Below are 18,816 nucleotides of genomic sequence, written 5' to 3' on the forward strand. Positions count from 1 at the left end.
TTGTAGTGGGTTACAGGAAGAGGGAGAATTTTTTTAAAGTCTATGACCATCCTGATTTACCAGATTGTTTCATAGACTTCATTCCAAACTGTTTCCTCATTCAAAATCTGCTGGAAATGCTTCTCCAGCTGTCATCTTTGGTAAACAATTTGTGAGTCCTCAGCTTAGAAGGGGTCATTCTTTTTCATGTCATTGCAGGGAAGATAGAGAAGATCAAGCCTCCTCCATCCTCCATCACAGAAGGCCCTGCCTCACAGTTGGACCCTCCACCCGAGGAGTCTGCAGGAGCCCAGCGACCCAAGAACCTGATGCAGACCCTGATGGAGGATTATGAAACACACAAAACCAAGAGACGAGAAAGGATGGACGACAGTGCGGTAAGCGCCGTTCTCCTTCTTCCTTTATGCTCTGTGATAGAGACCATGACTTGCAAGAACCAACAGACACTGAGAAAGGTCATTTCACCAGAATCTGATCAGATCACTTTGCAAGTGGGTAAGGATTTTAACACATTGCAAGGGGCAGGTGTTCAAAACAGAAGGATACAGGCCAGTGAAAAGGAAGAGTGTGTCACTACAAATATTAAAGGCAGCTCATATTATGTTTAATTTTCGCTAATTATGTTAACTAATAATAAGAGCAGTGTGTAGCTGCCCTGTAATTGGCAGATTCTGTTAATTCACACATCACCAGGACCCTCCAATGGTTTATTTCAGTGGTGCATTGAAATTTGTGGATCAAGCATGTATTCACATCTGTGTTTGTAGACTGCCCCCCCCCCAATCCCCAAAATCCAATCCAAGTGGGCTCAGTCTTCACTGTAAGTTGATAATTTCCCCAGAAACCAGCAGTTGTGGAACTAGACTGGGAGTTAACTTGGATCCTTTAACAGCTGGTATGTTGTTGCTGGATTTGTTGTCTTCCTTCCACACACGCAGTAGTAGAGTTCATCTGAATTAAGGTGTTTCTGAATTAAGGTAGTCTATATTAGAGACACTAGTAATAAGAGCTACAGATTTTTTAACTGCAAGTATCAAAATTCAGGAAAATTTCTTTTTCCTAAGAGAGCATGAGCTGTTTCTTATTCAGAGTCATTATTCCTGTGCAGTGAGTGCAGAAGGTAGTAAGATACAAGTTCAGTGTCAGAGTCAGTGTTTGCTGAAGCAGCCAAAGTCCTCCAGACATTTCCCAAAGATGGCTGAACAATGACCCTACTGCCAAGGATGCTCCAACAAACTGCTTTCTAGTAATGTTCACTAAAGGCAGGCTCTTATTAGGGGTATAGATGTAAGCGAAGTTTTGTAACACAAGTATTGCACTAGTGTGGCAGCTTTTAGTTGCTTGTGGATATTGCACAGTAACAAAAGGCAGTAAAAATCAGAAGGAATGCAATATGGAGGGGTCCTGTTGTACTTTTGTTGGCTAACTAAAAATGCAGATAGATTTGTTTCCTGTGCACACCTGAATTTCTGGTCCCTTATTCTACTGAGGCCGCTGATGAGCAAGGTTCCATTGCCCATCAGACTTCTACAGCAAATAGAAAACCAGTTTGTGCACAGGAGCATGTCTCGTTCTGGCAGTGGCGTCTTGGGGCCACATCTTAGGAAGGAGCCACTCTCTGGTTTCTCTCCCTCCCCAAAGCACCCAGTGAAAACGGGGTGGTCCCACCTGCTCTGGTGGGTGCTGTTTCCTGGCATCTCCCCAGAGCATCTGTCCCTGAAGGTGCTCAGAGGCTTGCAGGGCAACACTCATGACCTTTGCAGAGGCTGAGAGCAACATTAAAAAGAATTGGGTATAAAACACCCACTGTGCAAACCAGCACTGGAGTCCCACATCAAGATCATTGGCCTGGTGGTTGCGAACTTCAGAGCAGCTGCTCTGCTGATGGGGTGGCATTCAGCTTGTACTCACCCTGTGCTCTTCCTCTGCCCCTGTGAAGAGTGAAGGTCACCTGCCCAGCCTGTGAAGTGGTAGTTTGTGGCTGGAATCTTAGGTCCTGCTCATTTATTTACCTGAGCACAGTTCCTCAAGTGCTTGCAGAGCTGCACACATGCTCCCTGGAAGGTGGACTGGCCACAGTTGCCTGGTCTCTGCTACAGTTTGAAGTGATGTCCTGTCCAGAATGCTGGGCAGTGGTCTGGGCAGTATCTGACCACAGAGGTGTGCTCTGGGTGCCATCTCAGCTCTCCACTGCTGCTAAAGCTGCCCAGCCACTGACAACCCAAAGATGCACTGCCAGGGCATTGGTGCCACTGAAACAACCTGTGGGATAGATCCTTTTCTGGCATGAATATTCAAGGCTTCAGTGAATTTGAAAAGTCCCAGTGCACACCAGTGTCCCACAGAGCTGAGGTTCGTCGTCAATTCTCCTCTTCTGTAAGCCCACTGCATAAAGCCAAACAAGATTTTTTTGCTGCCCACCCAAATCCAATTAGATGTCTGTGTCCTGCAGAGCCCAGAGAGAACTTCCTGACATGAGTGAGAGTGTTTTGTTTCTTTTCCCTGGCTTTTTCCACTATCCTTTGGTAAACAACTCTGCCATTGCCTTTGCCTGTCAATGGCATAATTTTAATAAGAAGTGCTGCACTTGTACCACTGTCAGTTTGAGTGAATATTTTGTAGTCCAGGCTAAGCAACTATTTATTTAAAAACCAAATAGCTTTAATTTGTCAGCAGAGAGCATTTGAGCAGTGTTCTCAGGAAACGGTGTTTGTGTAACTAAAGAAACAAAACAGCCAATCACTGCACTGTTTTTAAAAATACATTAAATACAGCAGGAGAAGCAGCATAACTGACAACCAGACAGGCAGCTGCTTCTTGGAGCATTATGTCCTGAGAGCTGAATGTGGCTCAGCGTCTCTCTATGTGAGTGAGGAGAACCAGACACTTCCTCAAGTACTGGAAGCTGTCAGGGTGCCTGGCACAGCAGCCATGGTCTCCTGAATGGAGAGATTTCTGGAAAGGTTTCATGTCCATGGGAACTCCCTTTCATGCTGAGCACACCAGCAGTACTGATGTACAGAGATCCACTTTCATCCTGTGTAAGACACAACAAAAGACAGGAGGGTGGTTTCTGTAGGGCATTTACCCTCTGTAGTTTCTCCTTCAGGCATCACCACCTTCTGTTTCATGTCTGGCTTCGGTGGTTTTAGTGGCTACAACGTGACTTGTGGGTTATGCCTTTCAGAGAGGACAAATCAAGCACATCTTGGAAGAGCTGTGCTGCTCAGGAAGGGGGGCAGTTTCTTCCAGAGGGTGTGTTGCAGTTCAGGTTTCAGGAGATGAGTGAAAGAGAAAAAGCAGCAGCAAGGAAAGGGGTCAAGCACTGATGGTAAACAAGACTGAGACTGGCCAAGCAACAACATTAAAATAACACCAACTGGCTAATCTTTACTTTTTATTTTTTATGACACTAAGTTGCTTGAAGTTTTATACTGTGGAATGTGCCAGTTCTTAGAATTTTTGTAATTTGTTCTTGTTTCCTAGTTATAACATGCTTGTTCAATGTACTAATGTTGGTCTTTTCCCTTTCTACCAGTACACCTGTAAATTACTGTCTAGCAAGGTTACTTCTGAGGTACTTTTCAAGTGCTTGTTTATTTTTGCTTCTTCTTGCATGGTGATTCCAAGTGCACGTTGCTGCAGTTGTCATTTTCATAGTGTGTGCCAGTGACATTTCATATAAAAAATATGTGTGTGTGTGTGTGTGTGTGTGTGTGTGATATTCCCGTATACTCTCATCAGCAAATATTTTTGTGGCTGGTTTTCTAACCCTTGGATTCTAGTTACAATTTATGGCATGGGAGGGGTTGTAATTAAAGGGATGGGAGCTGTTGCCTGGGAGTGCAGCATTCCTGAGGTGAGAAACAAGAACTTCCCCTTAATCCCCCTTACTATTTATTTAGCTGCAAAGCTAATCTGGGATCCAAGTGTCTTCAGATGCTGCATGAAACTTCCATGGCTTTCCTTTATCTTTGATTACAATATATTTAATACTATCAAAATCTCTAGTATTTTATAAAAAAAACTTGCACACCATCCTTTGTTCTGTGGAAGAGTCAGATCCGAGTGCATGGCCTCAGTCTGTTTCATACTGTGAACCTTTCCTTGTCCTTGTCTGTTGTGATGTGATGACTGATCACAGTTCCACAACTTAGCATCAGTGTTTGTCTGAGGGTGGAATAAACCCAAATCTGCCAAATAAAGGGTATTTACAGTGACATTCAGTATTTAAGCAAAGTAGTAATTGGCACAGTCCTTACACCCCCCAAAGTTGGACTTTGCCAAAGTAAGTAATTTAAAGAGCAGGTAGTTGATACTAACTACAATGTTTGTTTCTGCCATGTTTGTTAATGAGGTGCTCGGTAATATGTGTATTTCAAATGCCTGTAATTTTCTCTGCAGATTGTGGTAATGACGGATACTCATTTGTCCAACATCAGCACTTTTTTATAAGCCTGAATCTTCCATTTCTTTTTCTATTTCATAATATATTTGACCACATCAGCTACCTCAAGACAAGTACATGAACATTTTCTGACCTGGAGAGTAAAGCAAAGACAAGCCATTTCCTATTCATTAAATAATTTATAGTAAGTTTTATCACACTGATACAAGCCAGTGATTGATCTTTGTGTAAGTTAAATCAGTATCAGAGCAGTGTGCTTTCAGAGTCCTGGTTTAAACAGAGGTTGTGCCTTTTCTCCTCCATAATATATGCACAATAATCTAAGTCAAGATTTGTGAACAGCAGGTAGTGATCAGAGTGTTCAATGTTGTGTGAGAGGCAGTTCAGGTGTAGTTTTTACAGGCCCAGGCCATGGTCTTCTGCTGGGAAGAGTTTTGTGCCCACCTTGTGTTACGGTAATGATACAAAGAGTAAGGAGCTGAAGAAGAGTGTGTATGAATGGGAAAGGGGCTAGAAATAAAAAATACTGTAGGACACAGCAATTCCTCATGTGAAAGTATGAAAGGTGAAAGTATGTTCTCTGGCTATTCCCCAGCATCCATCCTCAAACTGAAGAAACCATGCGATGATTCTCACTGGAAATCTTCAGCTGAAACTAGGCAGGTTGTTTCAGAAGCAACAGCAAGATTCAAGGCACATATGCCCCTACTCTCTACTAACCCCACAGCTGACCTGTGTCTCCTGTTCACCAGAGCCTACCAAAATGCACTTTGGTGCAGGCAGGTGGCCCAGTTTTTTAATCATTGTAGCTGTGCCAGCTGTGCTTGCCCTGGCTTGGGAGCAGGGGCATCCACACAGTCATCCTGACAGCTCCACTCTGGAAAGCAGAACACAACCCCCCAGCAGGGCACAGTAAATGCTGAAGTTCAGCTACCACAGCAGCTACATCCGGCTTCATTAGGGTGATGTGTTGCATCTCCCCCAGATTCCTGCCGCCTGTAATAGCAGCACACCCCATTGCTGTTTAAAGAGACCTAAGTGCATGCCCTTGTATAGGATACTTTTATCTTCAGAACCCTCTGGTTTTGGCCTTACACCTATACATACATTCAAATGTACAGGACACTAGCTTGAGTTTCCGTAATACCAATCATGCTGTAGCAGATAACTGCAGTAAGGTGATTTATGTAACATTAAAGGCTACTGCTGAAAAGTTTTGTGTTACTAAACAGAAGATGAACTAGATTTGATGATACCAGATTTGATGGCATGGGGCACACAGTTCATGTTTTAATACTTAGAAGCAGCAATTTAATACTGCCACTGTCTTGTTTCAAGTAAACAAATTTTAAGTCTCAGATACCCAGCTCCTTACTGTGTTTACTAGCAGTCTGGGTATTCAGTAAACAGCATTAAGTGGGTACAGTAAAGAAAATACCTGAAGAAGAAATAGATGTTCTCTCGGTAGTTCCAGCATTTAAAGCATTTAGTTTATCATTCCTGAGCAGGAACACTCACATCTGCAGGAGCAGGCAGCCTCTTGCCTGCATTTGCACTTCCATCTCTTTATGCACACTGTGCTCCATGAATGTGTTTTCTGCAGCAACTTTTTCACCTAGTACTTACAGATTTTAGACATGCAGACCTTTGCATTTTCTGCTTTCTCTTCTTCTTTTAGTTCTTCCAGATTCAGATGGAAAGAATCAGTTAAATATTAAACCTCAGAAAAACTGTTTCACTTCCACATCAGTTCTGCTACTACTGTTCAACAAAAATTGTCGTGTACTGTATAGCAGTCAGTTTTATGATTACTCAAAAATAACACCACTATTTCAGTGACTGTGATAAATATTATTTGGGCTAAAGAATATATATATATATTGCTTACTCTTGTTGTCAGTAAGAGAGCACTTATTAAAGCTGTAAGCTGTGTGCTGGGTTTGTAAAATCTGATGATGGGAAATTCAGAATGATGATGGAAAGTCTCCATCTCTAGGATGGATAGAAAAATTATTCATATGCCACCTTAAAGTGGCAGCTGTTACAATTTTTTCCCCAAAATCCTCAAAAAATAAATTAAATCTTCAAGGAAAGAACCTTCTGCAATTCTTAATGAGACCTTGAGCTGCAACCACAAGATCCATAAAGACATTTTCTGCAGAGAGGCGAAGAGCAGTTCTTACAGCCCTGCATATCTTTTGTCTTTCCCTCACACCTACTTCTGCCCTCCAAGTTCTTCCTCTTCTACTACAGCTGGTATTCAAATCACCTCTGCCAAATAAGACATTTTATGTAACATTGCTTTTTTCCCTGGTTTGGCCTTTTCAATAGGACATAGTTCACAGGCTGAAGGAGCCCAAGCTTAAGTGAAGCACCTGCTTCATGATCTTCCTGAAGTTGTGGCCCTTGGCTGCCTTAGGACAGACCCCCTGAGCACCAATCTGCCCTGCCTGCCCCCACTCAGCTGATGCAGGGCATTATCAAGGAGGGTGCTTGTGAAGCATTGACATAGCATTTTTGACTTGCTGTGGAGAGCCTGGTGGTGCTGCACTCATTATGGGTCTAGAGTCAGCCCCGATACCGGCCAAATTTATTTCAAAATTGAGATAGTTGGCTGTTTTTAGGCAAGCAGTTTCCTGGGTCATGATTTCATTGCTCCATTGAGGAGTCCCAATTCCCCACTCAGTCATTCTAGTTGCATGCTATAATTATGCCACTGTTTCCTCTAGAGGGTCTAAAACTGTCACAGCCTTGTAAAAACAAGGGTTGTTTTAGGTCAAACACTCTTTTCAATAGATAGAAGAATAGTTCTGGAATAACTATTCAAAAGGATCTTTAGTTTATATGCTGTACCATTTAGTGTTAATACTGAGCCAGACTTGATTTCCTGTAAGGGGCAAATTCACACGCTATGCCCTCATGGTACCTCTGATATGAATCTGGATACAGTTTTGCTTGGAGACCCAGCAGCATCTGTAGAAGCTCACAAACTGTGGGGTAGCTGTGCAGACCAGGGATAAATGGAAGAAACCCCATTGCCATCTTTGAAGACAAATAGAAGCTGACTGGTCCAAAGTGAGAATCTTCAAAGTTCAGGTGTCCTGACTGTTGCAATCCATCACCAGGGACCATCCAAATACTGTGATGTCCAGCAAAGAAGCTGCTGATTTCAGGCTGTTCTAAACTATGCAAAATCCATTTTATTTTCAGCTGGCATACTTTGCAGACCAAATTCCACAGACTTTATTTAAAAACATAGTGGCAGTTTTAGTTTGAAATTTATGCTGAATGATGCACTGATACCCACTCCCAGTTTTGCTTCTCCATTGTTCAGTTTGAGGTGTCTTTTCTTGGTTTAGGCATTCTGCAGTGGGAGTAACTCCAGTACACCTCTTACAGACTGATGTCTCAGACCAATTTTTTCCTACTGATTATTTTCTTTTTCTCCTCTCCTCTCTTCTCCTCTCCTCTCCTCTCCTCTCCTCTCCTCTCCTCTCCTCTCCTCTCCTCTCCTCTCCTCTCCTCTCCTCTCCTCTCCTCTCCTCTCCTCTCCTCTCCTCTCCTCTCCTCTCCTCTCCTCTCCTCTCCTCTCCTCTCCTCTCCTCTCCTCTCCTCTCCTCTCCTCTCCTCTCCTCTCCTCTCCTCTCCTTCTTTTCCTTTTCTTGTGAGCACATTTGCACCTCTGCTAGGAAAAACAGAAACCACTCAGCCCTGGTCCCTCCTTCTGGTGGTGGTTCTGCAAAAAGAGGAAGCATGATTTTGGGCAGAATTTCAGAACAAAATCCCACTAGTGGAACTGGACTAACTTTGTAGCCTTGGTCAGTGCTGAGAATGAGATGGAGTTTTTGTTAAAATTCATCTCTGTTGGCCAGATTTTATCTTTAGGTCTTTGACTTGTTCAGTTATAGTCAAAAGAAACTAAGAGGGCAAAGAAATACTAATGCTGGCAAACTCTGTCCTATCTTCAGCTCCTGAATGAAGATCTAGAGGTTACAATTGGCATAAATGCAGTAGTGCATTCTCATTCCCATAAGCAAAGTTACAGTGGCCTGTAATTTCAGCTGGCAGTCAGAGCTGATTTTCTGATACTGCTGGTACAGTATGTATTCTTCCAACCACAGCTTGTCATAAGCTGGAAGAAGAATTTCTTTAGTCTTGAATAATTTTACTTTCGTTCTAGTCAAGGCTTAAGTCCTCAATGCATGTGACTTTCTTCACAGAAGAATAAAATACCATCATCCTATCTCAAAAGGTCATCTACTCTTCTGCAGTCAGGGATTGTGCAGAGCAGCTTGCAGGAAGCATTAGTGATGAGGGATGGCCAGCATTGCTTCAATGAAAAGTCATGTATTTGTTGTGGGATTTTTTTTTACTGACGTAAAAAGCTTCAAAAGCTTGCTTCTTTGGGAGAGATGGTTAAAACACACTGAGGACAATTGACATTGCCAGCTCTGTAGTTTCATCATGGAGCTGTTATTCAGTGTTGGTTAGAAAATAACACTGTCGTGTGCTTCTGTAAGAAGGCTCCAGGCCCCTTTATATCTCATTCTGCTCTGTGAAAAACACCCACAGCCATGCATTATTTGCTGAGGAGTACCTCAGATACATCACAATAATGCCTTTTGATGTTGTCTCTTTTCTTTTTGACTTTCTCAAAACACGTGTCAAAACTGTTTCTTACGTTTTTATTTAATTGTTCGTGTGTGTGCATATGTACAAATAGATACAGTGTGTGCATGTACCCGTGTGTATGATGTGTGTATATGAAATACATATAAATGTATCAGGCCCATCTTGTACCAGGCTTTGTAGGCCTTCCTCATGTAAATATCCTTTCACATGTGCGTGGAGTGATTGTTCCCTCAAGGATTTTTCACTTTGATCACAGTGTGCCATAGCTGCAGCCCCACGACCACGAGAAGGGGCTGGGGGCAGGCACTGCTGCCAAGTCTGCCCAAGAGGGTGATGTGCTGAAAGAGGTGGCTGGCTGCTTCCTGGGCCTCATGTGCAGCTCCAGAGCAGACTCTGGACAAAGCTGCAGGGTGCTTGCTGGCTCCTGCAGTTTTAGTTTGAAACTAAACTAAACTTGGCCTTGGGGAGAGGACCAAGACCTGGACAGGGCAAGTGCAGCTGGGCTGGTAGAGGTCAGCTGGGGCTCCCTTGCAGAGAGCCGGATGCTGCCAGACAACTCCTACCACTTCTGTCCTCCTGTGGTGTGGCTTTGCTCCTGTGTGCCATCTTCCCTCTCTCACACCAGCGAGTGCTTCCATTGCATGTCTTCCTTCCTGCACAGGGTGTGGCACTGGAGCCCCGTGGGAGGGCCAGCCTGGCTGGTCCCTGCCCACCTGGCTGGTCTCTGCCTGCCTGGGTGCAGTGTGGGACGCCCTGAGGGCAGGGCCAGCTGAGTGACATCCTGTGCTTTCCTTTTCTCTCCTGACCAGGTCCTGGAGGCAACCAGGGTGAACCGCAGGAAGAGTGCTCTGGCGTTGCGCTGGGAAGCTGGCATTTATGCCAACCGAGAGGAGGATGAATAACCACTCTGCAGTGTGAAGACAGCAACCAGGCGTGCCGGAACCAAAAAAATGAGAAAGGAAGAAAGAAAAAAAAAAAAAAGCAAACACAAAAACCCACCGTGAAAGCAGCAGCATTTTAGTCCAATATTTATTAAATACACAAGAAACTCGATGCACATAGACACAGAAATGATCCAGCTCCTGGCAATCCTAAAACTACAGGAAAAACACACCTAGAAAACAGCCCCTTTTTCTTCTCTCCATCTCCCCTCTGAAATAATGCAATGGAGAAGGGTGCAGGGGGTGGGAGGCCTTGGGGTGGGCACAAGAGGGTGATTGCGCCCATGGACCAGACAGGCTGCAGGCACGTGTCGGGAAGTGATTCGTGGAGGAGTCTGCAGCCAGGGCTCACACCTGTATTTCTCGCTGACTGAATTGCCAGCCCTGCTTGTCCCCAGGACCACGGTAGCTCCTGTCAGAACCTCCTGCAGTTCCTTCGCCTCCCACAGCCGCTGCACAAGACTGTCGGCATTAATTCGGCACACTCTTATCCAGCCACAAAACACAAAGATACTGCCCTCTGTTCTGTTTCTTTGAGGAGACTGAAGGGTTGGGTTTGGGATTGGGTTGGTTGGTGTTTTTTTTTTTTTTTTTTGGGGGGGGGGGGTGGGTTCTGCTCCCCTTTCTAGCAATTTATCTGTTTAAAACAAGAAAAACCCAACAAACAGGGAGGCAGTTACTGCAAATGTACAATCCAGCAAACTCAGTCAAACAATCCTTGTGTTGCAAACACAAGCCATCACAATTTAGGAGTGGAATAGATGGGGATGAGAGCTAAGCCAAATGGATTACCTTAGCTTTAGGATCCTATATGCTTGCAATATCACCTGAGCTCCAGGTTCTCAGAGCATATTTACGCAACAAAGTTTCTAAGTAGAAAATCTGTATTTAGCAATGACAACTATTTTTTGATGGTGGGGTGGGAAAGAATGGCATATGTGTAAAATCTTTGAAGATGGATAATTTGAAGTAGAAAGGTAGTGGGAAAGGGATACAAATAAAGGACATTTAATTTTTAAATGAGGCAATAAATGAACTAAGCCAGACTCTGGCCTAGAAAGAGGTATGAAATAAAGAAGGAAGAGAGTTATGTCTTCAACTATATTTATACAACTTAAAAAGCCTTTGAAGTAGAGTGCTTTGTGAAAGTCTTCACGTTTCCAGGCAACAAAAAAGCTAAAGGGCATAATGAGTTGGAAGGAATGAGCAAGGAAGAGCAAACAAGGGAAGAAAATATTATTTTAGCTGTTCAGCCAGTGTTTTCAGCGCTACAAGCAAACCATAGAGCCTTTAGTTATTGCTTAGGCTTGGGATCAGCAGTGAAGGATTAGTGTGTGTGTGTGTGTGTGTGTGTGTGTGTGTGGGAGTGTCTGGAAGTGTGTGGGAGTGTGTGGGGGAGTGCATGAGGCTGGCATACCACAAAGTGTATGGCAGTGCGTGCACTGATTATTTTCTCCACAGCTGTTTACCAGCTATAGGGGTGAGTGCTATTTTTTTTTTTTCCGAAAGGGGATATAAAAATAAGGCACTGAGTTAATGCAGTATTTGTGATATTAAAATTTGACCCAACATGGTATTTGCATGAGTCACAATTGCAAAGTATTGACCAGTTTTGTAAGCTGACAATTAGGAAAAGAAATGTGGTATTTATTCTTGTGCTTTGTATTTGTATGTAGTATAGAGGCTGCGGGTTTACTCTTTCTTATCACCAAGCAATACAATAGGAATATTTTACAACTGGGAACCATAATTTCTGGACTAGAAAACAAAATTTGGGAGGTGATGGGAAAAAAAGCATCAAAGCCTTTTTTCTCTAAAAAATATTCTTTCTTTTTTATAATCAGTTATTATTTCGGTATCTTTTAAAAAGTCATCAGCCAGAATACTGTGTCCTCCCTAAGCCATTCCTTGGTTTCATGACCTGCTGTGCTGTTTTATCCTGAAACAGTGAACTTATTTAAAATGAGTACCGATACTGTGAGCATACTTCTGGTGCTTTTTTTAAACAAACACAGAACTTGCAACCAAATTATTCACCACCACCACACTTCAGTTCCTCCAGCATGTGATTTCTGTCCATGGACACTTATAATTTTCAGGCTTATTTTTAGGGAACTGTAGTAAAATACATTTATATCTACCCATTGACTCAGTTCTTTCCCTGTCCCCTGTAAGTCCTACTGAACTGAAGAAGACCTGCTGAACCAAGAGTTCACTGTGATGAGGGCAGCGAGCTTATCTCAAGGAGAGGCACCATGGGGAGGTTCCATGCCTGTGAAGGAGTCATGTATCTAATGAAGTGGACCTGTTTTTCAGGCGTGGTAATCAAGGGTGAATCAAGGGCAATTCCTGTCTCAGGGTGGGTTGTTGCCATGCAGCTGTAGGAAAAGCCACCAGCACCAGTGCAGCACTAGTGAGACCATATGTCACGTAGCTGCAGATGTGAGCCCCACAAACCTGTGTCAAGAAGATTCTTGGCCTTTGGGGAGAGCTTAAGAGAGAAAAAGGAGTTTCCTGAGAATAGGAGATGGCCTTTGTGGTGTGGTGGTCTCGCAGTAAATGGCACTCATCAGATTTCCCCCAGTATTTGCTCCTGAAAGCGGGGTCAACCCTGGACTACCTTCCCAGGAACTTGCATCTTTATTTTCTTTAGTCTGTAAGCCTGTTTTTCCTTCCAGCTTTCTCACTGGAGGCCAGTGACAATAATTAGCCATCATAAGACATCTTTTCATGCTTTGTTCTCTGTTATAGAAGCATTTCCTTTCAGCCCCTGCAACAAAAGTATTTCAGTCCAGGACGGACAGACTTTTCACCCAGCAGTTTTTCTCTTCCAGAAATTATGGACACTTATAGTCAGCAGCACATTTAGTGCTGTGGTAACAAGAGTGAGATGCAGTTTCCTTGCCTCTGTTATTTCATTTGCATGCTACCAAGCTTAGGTGTTTATAAGTATACAGCAGTAATACATATCTATCTATATATGACTATATCAAATGCAACAAAAGAGCACTATTGCAGAGTTAACTTTGTCTCCACAAAAGAAATGCTCAGATCCTTTCCTGTGGCAAAGACTGGTTTTAATGAAACTGTGTATTGAAAAATAGTTAAGCATTAGCATTTGTGAATATAATTGGTTTGAGGTTACAGTGCAGGTTTTCTGAACAATTTGTTTTTAAAGCTGCCGATTTGGGCTTCATCTTGCTCTGTACTGACATTTCTGAGGGAGAATAGATTAGTCTTGACTTGTTTGGCAACCAAAAGGCAGCCAAAAGGCAGCATCTTTGTCATGACTTATCAACCAGTTTCAACAATACCTGGCTTTCTGTATGTTAACCACTTAAATGTTATCCTGCTTCTGTTTTATAGTGACTGTGAGGCCTACAATGCAAGTATATAATTATTTTCTCATTAAAATAGAAACCTGTGTTGTGTTTCTATAAAACTGCCTGTTTCTTCATGTTATTGCAGGAAAGTGTGCCCCTGAAAGCTGCACGTAGCTGTAAGAGAATGGCCTGTGTCCCGCCTCCCGTGGCAATCAGTCGGTCTCTTCCTGTGGTTCTTGACTTTTGTCTCTCTCTTTGTCTAGAGGTGGAAGAGATCTCTCCCCACTTAGTGGTGTCAATTGCAGGAACAAGAGCATCCCTGCACATTTCTTTTCCACTATCATGCTTGTGGAGGTTTGCAGAGGCCAAATATGATCAATCTCATGACCTTTCTTTTCTTGCTTCCTTCACCCCTGCAGGAGCCCCACTGTCCTGTGTGGCAGAGCACACCCTTCAGCCAGCTGTCCATTTGTCACACGCCTGGCTGCAGCAACCAGCTGCTTGCCCATTGGCCCTCACACCCCCTTTAGGGTCAGCCAGACGAGGGGAGTTCCCCTCCCTTGACCCTGTGAGGAAGCTGCTGCCAGCTTTTCCCGACAAGAGCTGGGAGGTGCCGGAGCACTGGGTGCACCTCAGAAGGGCCACAGGGACTTGTTGGGATCTAGCCAGGTTCATGCCAGCCTCTGCCCCTCCCTGTGCCGGGAACAGTCAAGTATTTAATTACAGCCCTCTGTGGGAAGCAGCAGAGGACACTGGTGATTTTGGTGGGAGTTGCCTAGGGAACAAGTGCTGCCTGCAGTTTGTGCTCTCCATAACACCAGCTCTCTTCTCCCTGTGCAGATTGTATCAGAAATGCCTATGGAGAAAATCAGTTGTTGATTTACTTGCCAGTGTAGTAAATGGAAGTCAAGAAATGGGCTAGAGAACAAGCTTGAAAATTTACCCACCAGTTCCAGTCCCTCTGTCTTTGAAAAAAAAGGTGTTGCTGTCTTCTCAACATAGGAGAGGCTTTCTGTCTTCCTCTGCCTTGCCTTTCTCTATGCCAAGAAGAATGGTGTACTAGGGGCACACAGTGGGAAAAGGAACTCCTTGGCATCTTCTTTGGATTTTAAGTGAATTAAAAGTGAAAACTGGACTTTTGCAAGGGAGCATTCAGACATTGCAAAAGTAATTCAATGACACCAGTGGGTGGCAGCAGGTCAGGAATTTTGCAGTTCGTTCTGCTGTTATCAGATGTTGTTATCTGTTTCATAACACACTCAGGACCATTTAAAGTCCCTGTCACCCCATTGCATAGCTGAAATGGCATGTGCCAAGCTTTAGGGTGTTTTTTACTATGTAAGTAAGGACTATAGAAGAGCATTTTATCAATAATTTCTGGCATTGCCCCATGGAAGTTGAAGATACTGCACTTCATTTAGTTTCAGGTGGCTTTAAGGGGCCCCAGAACAATAGGAAAGCAAAAGGAGAGGGAAAGAATCTCCTCTACAGAGCCAGGTTTGATGAAACTGCTTTAAAAGGAGGGAGAGCATTCAATACAGTGTTTTCAGTTGTGAAGGGGCACAGGACATTTAAAAAATCATACAAACAGGGATCTGTAGTGTAAGGAAAGCAAGTCAGAGCAGCACAAGCTGTAACAGGGTGGAGGGACAGAACTACAAATACAAGGACGAACTTAGCACTAAAGACTTTCACTTACGTTCTAGCTGCTGAATTGACTGGGGGGAGCAGTGCAGGAAACTACTAGCAGTCTGCATCCAGCCCTCCACTCCTTCCCAGGCTAAAGGCTGAAAGCATCCTGGTGTTTCACATGGCACAAGACTGAGATCCAAGGGCTATCCTGTCACTTCAGCAATAACAGAGGGGGAAAACAAACAAACAAAATGCTAAACAACAAACAAGCAGCAGCAGAAAAATAACAAGAATGCCATCTAGAGTTCATGGTCTGGTGATAGCTCTGGCTGAGCACCGATTAATTGGCATCATAACCCACTGCTTTACCAATGGGGTCTTTAGGAGCAGAGCTTTTGCAGTAAGCACTAAACATGGCAAGCAGTGTGAGAGCTCCTGCTCCACTCCAGGCATGTGTCAGCTTTGCAGTGAATTGAGAATGGTATGCCCCCAGGAGCTGGAAATTATTCAGGCCTTGTTACAATCTAGAGTGTGGGAGCAGCGGCAAGAAAACCGATGAAGGAAGAAAAATGTGCAAAGCTACCTTGTCCCATTCTCTTCCTGCAAACAGCACGGGGAGCATTGCGTGGTGGGGATTTGTGTGGCACCAGTGACATCTGCAGGTGGGATTGCAATGACATGGTGAGAGCTTCATTTCCAAGGACGGGCCCTGGAAGACAGATCCTCGGGGCAGCCAGTACGTGGGAGGGACGTGTTGAGCGATGCCCCAGCCCCAGGGCCCGTTCAGTGCCGAGCTCACTGCCGTAGCACCCCTGCCACTAATGCAGGAAGCCCTCCTGCGGATAGGAAAAGAGCCATGGCACATCTCACAAGCCTCCCATGGGGAGACGCTTGGGATTCCCAGAAAAAGCTGCTGTGCTTAGCATGCGTACCCAGTGCCCTGGTCCTGGCCCTTCCTACGGGAGCTCCTGGGGCACACCAGCCCTGCCAGGAAGCCACTGCTGGGAACAGCTGCAGGCTCTGTGTTGCCTTGGCAGGCAGCTTGGTGCAGGACCATGGCTGGACACACAGAACACTTGACAAGGGACCTTACTGCACTGAACCCTTGTTGTGGGAACTGTTACTGGCTGAGAAGGTGGATGCAGAGCAGGGGGAAGGAGCAGGAGGCTGGAAACTGCTCCACAAAATGGGGAGGATTTCATACTGAGCCACAGCAGACACACCAGGGCAGTGCTGTCCCCGTTGGGGTGTTACTCTGGTGACCCAGAGTGAGCCAGGATGCTTATGTTCAAATGACCCCTACAGGTATTTCTTCCTCTTGTAGTATCTGAGAAATCTGAACTTTCTTATATTAAAGTGAGCATCAAGTCCTCAAGCTGCAACTGAAACACACTAAACCAGGAAAATATTAGCAAAAACACATGGATAATCACATGGATAATGATACGACCTTGATGAAATAGCTTTTCACAGGACTTATATAAGGTTTCCAAAGTGTTGCTGGCAACAATGTTGCAGTGTTCAAAATTATTGCAGTCATTAGAATGGGGGAAAGAGGTCTCTGTGAAGCATTATCTTCCATGGAGAAAGGTGGAGTTTCCAGATATGCAATGGGAGTTGACTTGCTGGACAGCTTTCTAACCCCCACATTGTGTGGAGGTGGCAGAAAGTATTCAGCCCTATTTAATTGGAGTGAAAGAAGGAAGATGCTAAAGTAGGGCACTTGCTCACTCTCTGAGAAGGCTTGTTTGCTTCTAAGACCATGGTTTTGGGGTACAGCACCAGCCCAAGGTGGACCCAGACTTTCACAATATTACCTTTTCCTCTCCCTGCCATCTTCTTGCCTTCTGCTGCTCCCTTCTGATTTCCACATGATGCTATTGACCCCCAAAATATGGCTGGTTTTGGGCACCAGGACTAGGTGGTTTCTATGGGCACAGAGGTATCTCACCTTGCCTACACTGAGCCTCCTGACTGACCACCCCTGCAAGGCCTGCAAGGCCCCATCAGCTTCCAGACAGACTTGTTCCCAGGCTGGTCTCCTCTCCTCAGGTATTTCACTGGATTTACACTTTGCCAAATCATCCTATTATCCATCCCATGGAAGATGGATAAACTGAGAACCATGAGATAAACCTTAAATGGACTAAATCCAAATGTACCAAAGCACTTAGATAGCAATATACTGTAAGGGCCTTGCTCTTTGAGGGCCACACAGCACTAAACTCAGCTGGAAGCTCATGGACTGAGCCTGTGCCAGCATACTATAAAATGATAAGGATATGTTAGTAGGACTGACTGGAAGTGGTATTGGGGGAGAGCCACGTGAAACAAAATTCTTCTCTTTGTTGTACTGCTCATGCCAAAAGGGCATGATTTCTGCTTTTCTTTAATGCTGTGTTTGAGGAAAACAACTGCTGAATAGAAGGCAGGCTGAGCTTGTATGTGGTGCAGAGGGTAGTTTTCAAAGAAAAAGGTAATTTCAACTTGTGGGACTTGCTGTATAAAGAAAGTGAGGATTAGTAATGCAGGTCAGAGTGGTATAAACAGTGGAAAACAGAAAGATAAATAAGGGGAAATTATGCTGATGGGAATTTTTCATGGAAGAAGCCATTTCAGAAGCCAGCAAAAAGCATGATCAGGCAATGTTTCAGCAGGGGTAGAAAGTATACAGCAAAAAGCATATTTACCCAAGCTCTCTGGAAACCACAAAAAAGCTCTTGTCAGTTACAGCCTAAGTCTCACCTGCTGCCAGGTCTGGACTGTTGTGGACAAGATCCAGCTCAGCTGTCCTCCTTAGCCTCTGTTTGCTGGGTCAGTCTTCAGCAGAATGGAATCAGGAAATAGCTGAATGATATCATTGTTCATGAGCCTCATAATTTATTGACGTGAGGACTCAAGAGTTTATAAATTAAAAGATATGTCAATATAGTCTAAGCTTAGCTGGGTGTTTCCAAGGAATTTATTATAAAGGATCAAACTAAGGATTACTAAAGGATCAAACCAGCATTTCAGTACCTCAGTGGGCTCTATTTTTCCAATCTTGTTTAATCTCTTGTTCCCTTCCTGTATAGAAATATTAAATCAGTGTGGTTTTAAAATGTCAGGAGCTCAGTTTATTCTCCAGGCCCTAGGTTACCCTGGTTATGAGTCCTTGCTGAGGGTGCCCTAAAGTTCATTGCCAGACATGACTTGCTAGCTGCTAATAGTTCCCACTGGCATCTTGGAGGTGAAGTCCAACATAAAATCCCTGAAGGTGACAGCTATTTACCCTTGGAAAGTGGTGGTGTGGAAGTGCATCACATGTGGCAGTGGGAGGTGTGATCCCACATCCCCCACACAAGGTCCTGGCCCTGCAGCAGCAAAACAACTTCATCTACAGCAGAGCAAGAGCAGCACAGTCCTCTGGAGGGCTCGTGACGTGACCCTCAGCCGTGTCCTGTTGCTCTTCAGCAAACAGGAGTGTCTCAGGTCCTGCAACGACTGGTGATAGCAGTCTTTCAGGAGGTGAGTATAGCTGGCAGTCCTCCCTTCAAGAGGATCACTCATTCTAGGCTGGCCACCAAGGTACAAAGCCATGCTGAAATAGGTAAAGTGGCTGGGAGATGTCTCCCCATTGCCCACATGCAGTTAATCAGGAGCTTTGAAACCATTGCCCAGAATGGGCAGAGGTTGTAGTGGGGAAAAGCAGTCCTGCTCTCAACTAGTATGGCCATTTCAGCATCTACACAATGGGCATAAAAGAAAAGTTTTAGCCCAGGGAAGCTTTGAATATCCACAGTGCTGAAATGAAGCATTGAGGAAATAGCAAATACCAGTAACAGCATCTGTCTTGCCACACAGTTTAAAATTTACATTTATGTATATATGTATATTTATA

At 44.3% G+C, this 18,816-nt stretch overlaps 1 protein-coding gene across 4 annotated transcripts in view; it reads left to right on the plus strand.

Annotated features, from left to right (window-relative positions):
- LOC143691860 (PALM2-AKAP2 fusion protein-like) overlaps positions 1-13,423 on the plus strand; it is a 107,761-nt gene extending 94,338 nt beyond the window's left edge. For 3 of the 4 annotated variants that reach the window (XM_077171773.1, XM_077171775.1, XM_077171777.1), the window contains exons 3-5: positions 199-377; positions 3,539-3,577; positions 9,850-13,423. In XM_077171773.1, the coding sequence (XP_077027888.1) occupies positions 199-377; positions 3,539-3,577; positions 9,850-9,942 (311 nt within the window). In that variant the 3' untranslated portion in view covers positions 9,943-13,423. The remainder of the gene's footprint in view (positions 1-198; positions 378-3,538; positions 3,578-9,849) is intronic. The other variant, XM_077171774.1, reaches the window with a different exon arrangement.
- Positions 13,424-18,816: the final 5,393 nt, after the last annotated feature.

This window comes from Agelaius phoeniceus, chromosome Z (assembly GCF_051311805.1).
Source record: "Agelaius phoeniceus isolate bAgePho1 chromosome Z, bAgePho1.hap1, whole genome shotgun sequence".
NCBI classification, from domain to species: Eukaryota; Metazoa; Chordata; class Aves; order Passeriformes; family Icteridae; genus Agelaius; species Agelaius phoeniceus.